This window comes from Chiloscyllium plagiosum, chromosome 7 (assembly GCF_004010195.1).
Source record: "Chiloscyllium plagiosum isolate BGI_BamShark_2017 chromosome 7, ASM401019v2, whole genome shotgun sequence".
Taxonomy (NCBI): Eukaryota; Metazoa; Chordata; class Chondrichthyes; order Orectolobiformes; family Hemiscylliidae; genus Chiloscyllium; species Chiloscyllium plagiosum.
In genome coordinates this window covers 65,337,729-65,350,367 of record NC_057716.1, presented here as the reverse complement: position 1 = coordinate 65,350,367, position 12,639 = coordinate 65,337,729, and the positions used below count along the sequence as shown (strand labels likewise).

The 12,639-nt window shown below is 39.3% G+C and overlaps 1 protein-coding gene across 1 annotated transcript in view; it reads left to right on the top strand.

The window, feature by feature from the left end:
• Positions 1-12,639, top strand: part of abcb11a (ATP-binding cassette, sub-family B (MDR/TAP), member 11a) — an 84,248-nt gene that overhangs the window by 37,795 nt on the left and 33,814 nt on the right. Inside the window, exons 8-11 of the mRNA XM_043693934.1 lie at positions 851-984; positions 1,473-1,644; positions 11,758-11,882; positions 12,327-12,501. Of these exons, the coding sequence (XP_043549869.1) occupies positions 851-984; positions 1,473-1,644; positions 11,758-11,882; positions 12,327-12,501 (606 nt within the window). The remainder of the gene's footprint in view (positions 1-850; positions 985-1,472; positions 1,645-11,757; positions 11,883-12,326; positions 12,502-12,639) is intronic.

Genomic DNA, 12,639 nt, shown 5'->3' with positions numbered 1-12,639 from the left:
AGATTTACAGGGCACACCTACAGTTTTGGTCACTTTATTTAAGGAAGCTTTTCAGAGAAACGATTGATTCCTGGGATGGCGGAGTTCGTCTGGGAGGAAAGGTTAAGCAAGTTGGATCTATATTGGTGTTTAAAAGAAGGAGAGTTGATCTTATTTAAAGATATAACATTCTGAGCAGGGTTACCAGGCAAATGCTAAGAGGATGTTTCCCCTTATGAGGGAATCTAGACTAGATAATATAGTCTTAGAATAAAGGATTGAATAGAATAGTTGAAGACAGAGATGAGGAGGAATTTCTTTTCTCAGAGGGAGTTGTCAATCTTTGAAAGTGTCTTCCCAAGAGAGCAATGGAAGCAGTGTAATTGAGCAAGTTCAAGGCTGACTTCGACAAATTTTGGATTTACAAGGGATAAGTGGGAATGTGGAGTTAAAGACGCATATAAATCTGCAATGATCTTAATAAATAAGAGAGTAAACTCCTGTTCCTTATCTCTTATGTTTTCACCAAAGGGTGAGGAATTTCAAAATTATTGTCAACATTTGTTTTGAGACCAACATCTACATTTAATGCTCTCAAGTCATGTATAACATGATAGAGTTCCACTAATTCTACTCCATTAATACGACACATGAAATTCATCTAATACAGAACACTTATCCCTGACAGGGTGAGAGGAGAGTCTTTCCTCACCATTCTGGGGTACATTGAAATCCTAAACTAGAAATAAAAACCATAACATTTCCATCTAATCTCTAAGCCATAAACTCAATTCCCCATTTATTGGAAAGGCTGAGGGTAGCAGTAAATACAAATATGCAAATATAATTGTGCTATATCTTCTGTTGCTAGATATGTTTCTGGGTTACAGCAGCAGCCCGACAGGTTCAAAAAATAAGGAAAGCTTATTTCAAACAAATTATGAGAATGGAGATTGGTTGGTTTGACTGTAATTCTGCTGGAGAATTGAACACAAGGATGTCAGAGTGAGTATATTATTGAACTTCATAAAACAAATTTACTCTGGCTATGAAAGCATGTGCTCCAATAAGGAGTAATCTTTGCTTTACATTTAATAATAATAAATATGCAAAGTTGACATGTGAACAAGAGAAGATTGTGTCCTGTCACATTTGGAAGAAGGGAAATCAGTTACTAAATATAGGTACTTCACAATACTTTGTTATTGTTGTCAGATATCAGTGCACAGTTTGATATGTTTGCAGTCATTATTTTCTGTTCGACTTGATTTTACATCTGCAGTTCTGCAACACTACAATGCAAAGTAAGAGACCTCTTTCGGAACAATAATTAAGGTTTACTGTACGTGTGAAAGTGAAGGAAAATGGTTGACAGTATTTGGTAGAGATTATTCTTTAATTGTTAGCAATATTTTGATGATCCTTTAACATTACAATTCTGTCAAGACATTTTGATGACACAAGTACCTTCAAAATTCTTCATCTTATTGCAGTGATATTAATAAAATTAATGATGCTATCGCTGATCAAGTTGGAATTTTTATTCAACGTTTCACTACTTTTATCAGTGGATTCCTCCTGGGATTTGTCAGTGGTTGGAAACTAACCCTTGTTATTATTGCTGTCAGTCCTCTCATTGGTCTTGGAGCTGCTCTCATGGCATTGGTAAGGAAATAATTATGAACACAGCAGTTTGTACCATAACAGCATTCACAACACCCACAAGATCCTAGATTTCCATTACTTGTTAGTTCTTACTAATTAAGATGAAATATATAAGCTTAATAATATGTTATGCTATTCAGGGTTATATAGAACAGGCAGTGGAGAAGCAAACCATTTTGCTCCACTAGTCTGTGCCTGTATTTATGTTCTATACTCCCTTCACTATACTTTATCTTCAATTATCCTGCAGTTCATTTCTTCCCACTACATGAAAGTCTAATGACAACCATGTAACCACTGTCAATTATTATAAAAATGTCCTTTAGGAAATAAAATCTGTTCTCTTTACTTGCTCTGGACTACATGTGGCTGACTATTAATTGCCTCTGGGTAAAATTCAGGATAGGCAATAAATACTGGCCCAGGCAGCAAAACCAACATCTCATGAAATATTTTTTTAAAACTACATTTATCTAGCTTCCCCTTAAAAAAAACACTTATGAAACTGATGCTGGATGTTTCCATTAGAAACTAATCCTGGTCACAGAAGTAGAAAGTACAAGAATGAATATTACTTTTAGACCATTTCTACTGAATGTAACTGGGGATGTGTTTTTATGAGAAAAAGTATCTACTTTCAAATATCTGCTAATTGAAGACCCTTTCCAATGATCAGGCATCCTTGGTGATTGGAAGTTGAAAGATTAATGTTTGTTCAATAATAACTAGTCATCCTTGAAATCAGTTCACGTGAAAGATTAAAGATGGTCAAAAAATTACAGAGTAGAAGGTCACACAAGATGGGTGAAAAGGTTCAATGAAAAGCAAAGTATTCCAGATGTTGGAAATCTGATATTTTTCCAACTTTTTTCTATGTTGCGTGAAGTTGCTACCACACAAGGCATTTTGGATTTCGTTGCTGGTTTTACAACCAAGAGTAACCTTCCCCATTTATCTGGAGTCTAGGAACCATTGCATGGCTGACGCGGAAACACTCCTCCTCTTACCACTTACTGATTTACTTGCTGGCAATCAAGCTGCTTGGCCACATGACAATCACACCTTCTGTGGCCATTAAGTGAGACTTGAACCTATAACAAAAACTGAAAGAATTGTGGAAGCTGTAAATCAGAAACACAAACAGAAATTGCTGGAAAATCTCAGCAGATCTGGCAGCATCAGTGAACATAAATCAGAGTTAATCTTTTGGGTCTGGTGAGCCTTCCTCAGAATTTGAACCCATAACATCCAGCTCAGCAGGAAGGTTACTGCCACTTCTCTGCACAACTGGAAATTCTGAAATAAGAACAGAAAATGCTAGATTGCTCAGCAGATCAGATAACCTCTGCAGAGAGAGAAACAGAGTTAAATTTTCATGGCAATGACCCTTTATCAGAATTTTTCTCATGAAAAATCAGCAAATATTGGCCCAGACCTTCCAATCTCCAGTTCATCAATGTTACTTTCAGTTTATTTATTACAACAGCAAATACAGTGCATGATTCTTTAAGTAGCTTTCTACAACTTAAAGTATGTTTCTATAACTTAAAGTAAATTTCTTGGTCTCTACAGAGATCAAAATAGCCCAGACCTTTCAAAGTCTGGAAGACCCATTGCATTGACTCTGTGCAATTGCCCAGGAGGTCTGTAATTCCAATGGGAAATTCCCCTGTTCCCCAGGACCTTCTGAAAAATGGTATTTAAAAGTGAGGGTCCTCAGACTGTTGCAATATGGATAATTGGATAGTTACCTTGAAAATGGTAAACTGAAAATCCTAATCCAATTCTTGTAAACATTCCTGGACAACTGCACCTTTGCATATGTCCGCAGATCTCCATTCCCCTCCCAACCAACTTAACTTGACTACTCCATCAACTCAACCTGACAAACAGCATTCTTGCTCATTTTTATTTTGAGCAAGAAAAAAAATGCTCAAATAAAAGAACTTGAACCTCTGAGGTCCAGAAGTCAATGCTGCAAATGGTGTTGGTGCGTGTTCACCATGCAAGACCTATGGGGCAGCCACTTGGAATAGAGGGAACATTGCTGACAAGTTCCCTCTAGCTGCCCATCCCTTGACACAACTAGACTAGCCCAAACCACTCATTTACCCACCTGACTTGACATAACTGGCTATCAACCTGATAACCTCTCCTTACTCAAATCAACTGCTCCGAACACACCTACACCCTTATCACCCTACTGCTTAACTCTACTGGCAATATAGCCATTGCCACTTTATCCACCTACGACCTCACTCAGCAGTATTCCACTCAAACACCTGCTACCCTCTCTTCCAGTTCAACAATCACCCTGTACTGCTGTCACCCTCGCCACTTTCAACCTTCCCAGCTGTCACAGTCCCCATTTACCATTCTACTCACATATCACTTAGCCACTACACTACTCACTGAACCACTTCTTCCATCCATTTTACCTACTCATACACTTACATGTGCATTTATTCACCTCTTCACTCACATTTATTCATACATTCATTCGCAAACACACTGAAAACATTTTAGTGAACTTCAAACATTTACCAGAAAATAGTTGCTGTAAAAAGATAATGTGGCTTGTTATACCCCTGACCCAGCTGTGAGCTGAACTTTAACTGAAATCTGCTAAGTGCCATTTTTGTTGCGTTTCATTGGGGGTTTCTCTCTGTGATGTTCCATGCATTTTCTTACCATATTGTCCCAAACTCACCTCATTTGACTATGGCACCTTGGTCGTCTGATGTTAGTCCAATTCTCCAACTTGCTGTAGGTGGATTTACTCAACACTGCCGACTCGTCGTGAGGTTCCTAGCACTGGCACTATATTTCATAGCTGCCATGCATCTAGTCAAGCTGTGACAGTTCGGAGATGTCCTGCATAGTTCGAGACATTTTCCTGGACATATTGGAATAGAGGAAATTGACACCATGCTTTCCAGATAGGGACATGGAAATACTAGGGGATGTGATGGAGCAGTGGAGGGCCATGTAGATGAGGTCACTACACCAGACCCTGCTGACCTTATCTAAGGTTACCACCCAGGTCAGTGCAATCTCAACTGTCTGGAGAAAGATGTGGCAATGCTACAAGAAGGTCAATGACTTCCTCTGCTATGCCAGGATAAATCCCAACATCTTCTCTTCACTAACTCACTCACTGGATTTGTACTGCTGATCCCACCTCCCACAAAACTTCATGTTCTACCCCTCTTCCTATTGAACATTGCATCTTTCCCCACTTATTCCCTCTCCCACAAGCCTCCACTAAAGTTGCTTAGCCTTTGCATTGTGTACTCACTCACTTGGAAAATGTCAGCACTTTTGTACCAGTTGTACCAACATTAATAACTGTGCCAACCATTTTCATTTTGCTCAATCCCTCCCTTTCTCTCACTCCAAGAGAAAATGGCCTATAACAGGGCCATAAATCCAGGAAGGGTAGTGAATTGGGACCCTGCTGCCTCAGACACATGACTATTTGGCTGCCTCCATGGGATGATTGGCAGCTGCCATGACAGCCAGGTCAAACACACTTAGAGTCTGTTGGATATGTGCACAGATCTACACTCCAGCATCAACAGCAAGGTAACAGAAGATAGAGGACACTAACCTCACTCCAGGTGACTGTTCCTCACAAGGAGACAACTGTGTCCATAGGTACCCATCTGGAGGAAGAGCCACAGACAAGTGTCTGAGAAGTCTCCTCAGAGGACACTCCAGTGATGGTCGAGCCTCCATCCTGCCCACCACCTTCAGCCCTGTGGGAGGTCAAACTGAGGAGAGTACGCCTTCATCTGAGAAGGACACTTCCAGCATGGTTGTACTGTCTAGCCACAAATGCCCTCCCCTAATATTGGCTGAACAAAACTTCCAGGATAATGCATGCCACCAAAGGACTGGCTCCTTCCACTCCAACTGTACTGAGACAGTGTGAGAATTAAGACTTTCTGTAAGCACACAGGTGGTACAGTTGATGATATATTGTGAGCACATAATTACCTTTGTCAATATACATTCACTTTTCTTCCTTATCTGTGTGAGTGAACACCTGTCTATCTGTAACTATAATGTTGAAGATCCCAACTATCCTTAGCACTATGTGGTTCTTTGGTCCAAGCTGTGAAGGGAGCAGCTGCTGCATCATGTGCAGACTATGGGAACATGGAAGGTTATTGCTACTTTGTTAGTCAGAGTCAAACTTTCCACCCTTCACAATATTGCTGTGCATTACTGCCATTAGAGGGATTGATCCCTGATGCTGCATGACGAGGTCAAGAGTGCTTCAGGCAAGGATTTGACTAAACACAGAAGATTCATGCCATAGTTCATATAGAAAATAATGCTTGCAAGAATGTTTCAGGTTTCGTGTATGGCCATCTGTGTGATGCTGTTTTCCCTACAATGGGTCTCACATTATTTGAAATGGAAGCCCCCTCCGTCACAGAATGAAATGTTTATCCCACTCATTCCATGTACGTTGACAACGATTTTTATCTCCACTGTGCATTCTTTCTTCAGAGCACAACGGAAAGAAACAGCAGTTGCTCCTCAAGCAGTGAGTCACAGGCTCAGCCTCTTACTGTTGATGGAACCCTAAATATACACTTTCTCTGTGGTGGCCTTCCCCAATAACTCCAAAGGTTTTAAACTTTCCCAAATTCTCACTCAACCCATCTATCTAAATGAGTATCACCCCATACTACTGCCTCAGCCCTATGCCAATGCATTTCACATAAATATGCCAGATCTCTTCCTTATTTGCTGCCCATTGAAGCCAGAATGCTGCTGACTGTTGATTACCCCTTATCATGCATTACCACATTTCCCTACAATGCTCTATCATCATCCCTCATATGTACTGAGTTGACCCCTTCACAAATATAACCACCTCTGCAATGAGGCATGCATTCTCCAAACACAACAATTAAGTCTCTCAGCTCCCTTCACGCAGCACACCTCGATAACCCCCACCCCTTGACATTTATTGGACAGACCCCAGGACTGACCATGGCCCTCCCACTTAAGCAACTTAGACAGCTCCAAATAATGAGCAACCAGATCCATGGCTGATATTTGTAAAGCTCCACAACTGTCTTCCTGTAATTGCCTGGACTGGTTGCTTTAGACACAGGGGAAAACTATGGTCCAATCCCTGGACGATAGAGGTACAGGCACCCTTGACTGTTTCAAGCAGCTGACTGACCATGCCCAAATCCCGAGAATGATACCACTGTTGACTTTCTGTGCTGGGACCTCCTGACTGAAGGGTGCCTCCCTTGACTTGAGTGAGGAATAGTCCCCTCAGACGTTGAGCCATGGCCACTTAGTTGAAGTGCAAGCAACATTTTTGATGTGTACATAGCTGGCACTTGTGTGGGATTGATGCAGCAGGATCCTGTACAGCAACATGTGCGCCCTTCACTGATGACTGCTGACAACCATGACAATATGCCTGGCTTTATGTCTGTGTTAAATAGCAAGACAAAACAAAGCACTTTGAGCCTATAATTTCTGGGTGATGGAGAAAAGTGCAAATGGTCAAGGCTGTGAGCATCAAAGTATGCACAAAGTTAATGAGTTCTAAGAAAGCGAGGAGGCCTAAGATGCATCCTAGTCTAAATCATGAGCTGGTTGCCCATCCCTGCACATTAAGTGTCCTTGCAACAGCATTGCAACGAAAGGTGCCAGTGCACTCCAAAGTGCAACATTGAAGTGCATTGGAGACAGGCGACAATGGTGCCATGATGCAGATACATGCTGGATGCCAGTACCTATGGAGATGGGATGCATGGAGCCAGGGAGTATGTTGGCAACTGCTGTCTAAGGTGAAGGTTCAAAGGAACAAACAGTGAGCTGGTAACCATTCTGAATTTCATGTAAGGAATTCACAGAGTCTAGTTTCAATCCAGTCTATGGGAGGATAGGAAGCTGTATAAGATGAGGTGAGATTAGGTGGTAAACAGGATGATCATGAGAAATAACCTTTGCACATAGGCCTTTTGATGCTCAGTAGTGAGCGTCCAATTTCACCATCCAATGTTTGGTTACAAAATGAGTCTCATTGGTATCAATGTAACTTTCTCACCATGGCCCTATACTGTTCAGGGACTGGGAAGATTGAGCCATGTATATCTCTCCACAGATGTTGCCAGAGTTCCTGAGTATTTACAGCATACTCTGATTTTTGGAGCTGAATAAAACTTTTAGAGTGTGAACATTTAACTACAAATCACTATTGATATTTGGTAGGTTGATTCATTTTAAGATCAATTTGGCTAAGGATTCCAGAAACAGAGGGAGAGGGTTAAAGAAAAGCAGAATAATTTGTATGAATTTGGAGCTCCCTAGTCCAAAGTAGATACAGCGTGAATAGGTGCTAAGTGTAGAGATGCAACATATCTTAGAGATGTACAGCATGGAAGCAGACCCTTCAGTCCAACCCATCCATGCCGACCAGATATCCCAACCCAATCTAGTCCCACCTGCCAGCACCCGGCCCATATCCCTCCAAGCCCTTCCTATTCATATATCCATCCAAATGCCTCTTAGATGTTGCAATTGTACCAGCCTTCACCACTTCCTCTGGCAGCTCATTCCATACACGTACCGCCCTCTGTGTGAAAAAGTTGCCCCGTAGGAATCTTTTATATCTTTCCCCTCTCACCCTAAACCTATACCCTCTAGTTCTGGACTCCCCCACCCCTGTGAAAAAACTTTGTCTATTTATCCTATCCATGTCCCTCATGATTTTATAAACCTCTATAAGGTCACCCCTCAGCCTCTAACTCTGCAGGGAAAACAGTCCTAGCCTCTTCACTATCCTATCTACCTGCGACTCCACTTTCAAGGAGCTATGAACCTGCACTCCAAGGTCTCTTTGTTCAGCAACACTCCCTAGGACCTTACCATTAAGTGTATAAGTCCTGCTAAGATTTGCTTTCCCAAAATGCAGCACCTCGTATTTATCTGAATTAAACACCATCTGCCACTTCTCTGCCCATTGGCCCACCTGGTCAAGATCCTGTTGTAATCTAAGGAACCCTATTCACTGTCCACTACATCTCCAATCATAGCATAATGGTTCATTGGCTTAATTGTATACAAATGAAACTTGTGTATGTTTTAGCTGCTTTTGATTGTCAGAGAAGTAACAAGAAAATATTGTTACAGCTGTTCAATTATCTAATTGTGGGTAAAATTGTATTCAATACTTTAGAAATGATTGATCTTATTGAGATTTTCACAAATAGCCATTTGAATATTAGCTCTGGTTTCTGAATTTTATTCTACTGCTACATAAATTCTCCATTTTCCAAATTGTCTTTCATATTCCATTCATTAATACTGCAACACATTGAAAATTGAGTTTTATGTGTCTCGTCCTCAGTGAATGGGATTACAATTCCATCAGTGTTGTCAGTAGATTCTCCTCCTGCGCACCACAGTCAAATACTAAAAACAGGAGAACAAACAAAGGAAATTTGTTATGTTCACAATCAGGCAGCATGTAAAACAGAATTGTTGCATCATTTATGCAAATTGTTTCTAAACTTATATCATGTCTCCCTGAGATCAACTGAGAGCGTGTAGCACAAACTCACAGAACCATGCCAGGATCCCTGAGATCAACAGAGAACTTGCAACAGAAAGTATCTATACTTAATTCAGCTTCATTCACATAGCAAGCTATGCAATACCTATTCCAATACACCAATGAAAGCACACAGTTATCCCATTGGGTTAAAAACAAGGACTGCAGATGCTGGAAACCAGATTCTAGATTAGAGTGGTGCTGGAAAAGCACAGCAGTTCAGACAGCATCGAAGGAGCAGGAAAATCGACATTTTGGACAAAAGCCCTTCATCAGGAATAGATGAAGGGCTTTTGCCCGAATCGTCGATTTCCCTGCTCCTCGGATGCTGCCTGAACAGTTATCCCATTCTCTAATCTCAATTATAGAGACATAGAAATGTACAACATGGAAACAGACCCTTCAGTCCAACTTGACCATGCCAACCAGATATCCCAACCCAATCTAGTCCCACCTGCCAACACCTGGCCCATATCCCTCCTATTCAAATACCCTTCCAGATGCCTTTTAAATGTTGCAATTGTACTAGCCTCCACCACTTCCTCTAGCATCTCATTCCATTCACGTACCATGCTCTGAGTGAAAAAGTTGCCCCTTAGGTCTCTTTTATATCTCTCCCCTCTCAACCTCTATTTCTGTATTCCCCCACCCCAGGCAAAAGATGTTGTCTATTTATTCTATCCATGCCCCTCATTATTTTATAAACCTTGATAAGGTCACCCCTCAGCCTCCAACACTCCAGAGAAAACAGCCTTAGCCTATTCTACTTCTCCTTATAGCTCAAATCCTCCAACTCTGGCAACATCCTTATAAGTCTTTTCTGAACCACTTCAAGTTTTACAACATCTTTCCAATAGGAAGGAGACCAGGATTGCCTGCAATATTCCAACAGTGGCCTAACTAATGTCCTGTACAACTGCAATATGACCTCCAAAGCTATCTCTGAATTTGACATATATCCTGAAAAAATTCAAATGGTCTACTCTTTTAATACACTTCTCTGAAAGATTAATGGAATATGCAGGAAAATAGAGTTGAGTTTAAAATCTGATCAGCCATGATTTTATTGATGGTGGAGCAGATTTGACAGGCTGAATGGTAACCTTTTTCATGTTTGAATGTTCCTGAAAGATGCTGTCCTAAACACTTTCAAGGCAACTACCATCTTAATACAGAAAACAACCAATCTCCCATTTCAATGCATATTACTTCTGAACACTATTAGAATATTTAATATCGTGACCTTCAGCTCAACAGCTATTCCATTTTTGTCCACTTGTTCAGGTAATCCTTAATTAAGTCCCTCAATTAAATCTCCCAATAATCCCAAATCTCAAGGGAATTCAAATCAAATTTATTATGGTTCTCATAATATAATCATTTAACTCTGGCATGGTTCTGGTGAATTTGTGCTATACTCTCTTTAAGGCCAACATCTTCTTGAACTATGGCATCAAAATTGAATCATTGGAAGCTGACCAAGGCTCTGTACAATTGAAACATGACTTACTCCCCACTGTACTCCTGTCCTCTTGGGATAAAGTCTATCTGATCAATTAATCTACTGTGTCTAATAAAATTTTACACTTGTCATTTAGCTTGAGGTGATTTATGTACCTGGAAATCCAAAACTCTTTTCTCCTCTACAATTTCTATGCTCTCACTATTTATAAAATATTCCAATTTACTTTGCATGGATTTTAAGTTTGTTAGCTTGCCATCCCTCACATTGAGTTCTAATTTAATCAACATGTCTTTGTGACTTCCTGCTTCCATGTGATATTGTTTCTACTTTAATATTATTTGTAAGTTCTCTATCTTCTACCTCTGAACCAATTTGCATCCAATGTTCTAATGTCACTACCAATTTCATATGGTCTCATTTTGCTAAAAGCTTTATCAAGTATCTTCTGAAAATCCCTATCAACAATATTCATAGATAGTCAGATCACCTCTGTAAAAATCTCAACATGACCTTTCATACTTGTTCAAATGTTTAATTACTCTATCTCTAATAATATTTTACAGTAACTTCCTTACCAATTATGTTAGTCTGATAGGTCTGTTTCATTTTCCCCCCCTCTGTCTTGAAACATTGTACTTGAAGTTATAAATTGAATTTGTTAAAAAAAATCACTGAAATTGGATTTGCCAAAGGTTTTTAAACAGAGCCCATGCATTTTTTTTCCAGGATATTTTTGAAAGCTGTTAGAAGTATGCAAATTTGCTAAAACCCTTTTGTATCTTTAAGTTCTTGTTGATTTTTCTGTGGTTGCATAGTTTGTCAGCAAGAAATAAAGAAAGCTATAAAAATAATGCACGAATATATTATTCAGGCTTCAAAAGGGATTTAGAATTTCAGTCAATTTCATATCAACTTGACACACCTCAATTAGACACATATATTGCAGCTTTTGTTGACTATTTAAATTACCCTAATACGGTTACATAATCCAAGTAAAAGCTTTACCGGTGAAAATAATTGGCATATTGGAATAATATTAAATGTAATTTTATTACAGTCTGTCTCAAAACTGACTGGCCTTGGGCTAAAGGCTTATGCGAAAGCTGGTGCTGTTGCAGATGAAGTGCTTTCATCTATAAGAACAGTGGCTGCATTCAATGGTGAGAAAAAAGAAGTGGAAAGGTTAGTTACCATGATAAGGTTGCCCTTTTACTTATTTTAGTTATTAATAAACAAGGAAAAAAGAGTTGCGTGATACTTACAGTGAAGCCTATATTAATGATGGCAAATCCATAGTCTAGATAATAGATAAGAATTTAGACTTTTAAATATAAAAGTTCAGTGATGAAGAAATGTCCCAATGTCCAGAACTTAATTCAACTTTTCTGTTTTAGATATTAGACTAAATAAACCAAAATAATCTAATTTTTAAAAATTGTTAGGGAAAGAATTACTCATTCATTTCTGATGGATCTAAAGTGTATATTATACAAAAATAATCCCACTCTCCTCATTCTATACAGATATTTTTATAATTTACAAATGAAAAGTATGAAGCATTGATAGAATAAAATATTGTTTACATGTACTCTACAGATATTTAATATTTCAAAATTTACTATGCAGATATGACAAAAACTTGATATTCGCTCAACGCTGGGGTGTAAGGAAAGGCATGATAGTGGGATTTTTCACAGGCTACATGTGGATGATAATCTTCTTCTGCTATGCTCTAGCATTCTGGTATGGATCTCAGCTGGTTATAGAGCAGAATGAATACACACCTGGAGGTCTTTTACAGGTATTTTGTTCTTGAAAAATATTCAATTATTGGCATTTGATGAAGTTATTATGAATGTAAAATAAACTTTTGAACCAAGGCCAAATGTAATAATGTTGCTATTGTGTAAACAAATGTTTCTGATTAGCTGTTTTAAGT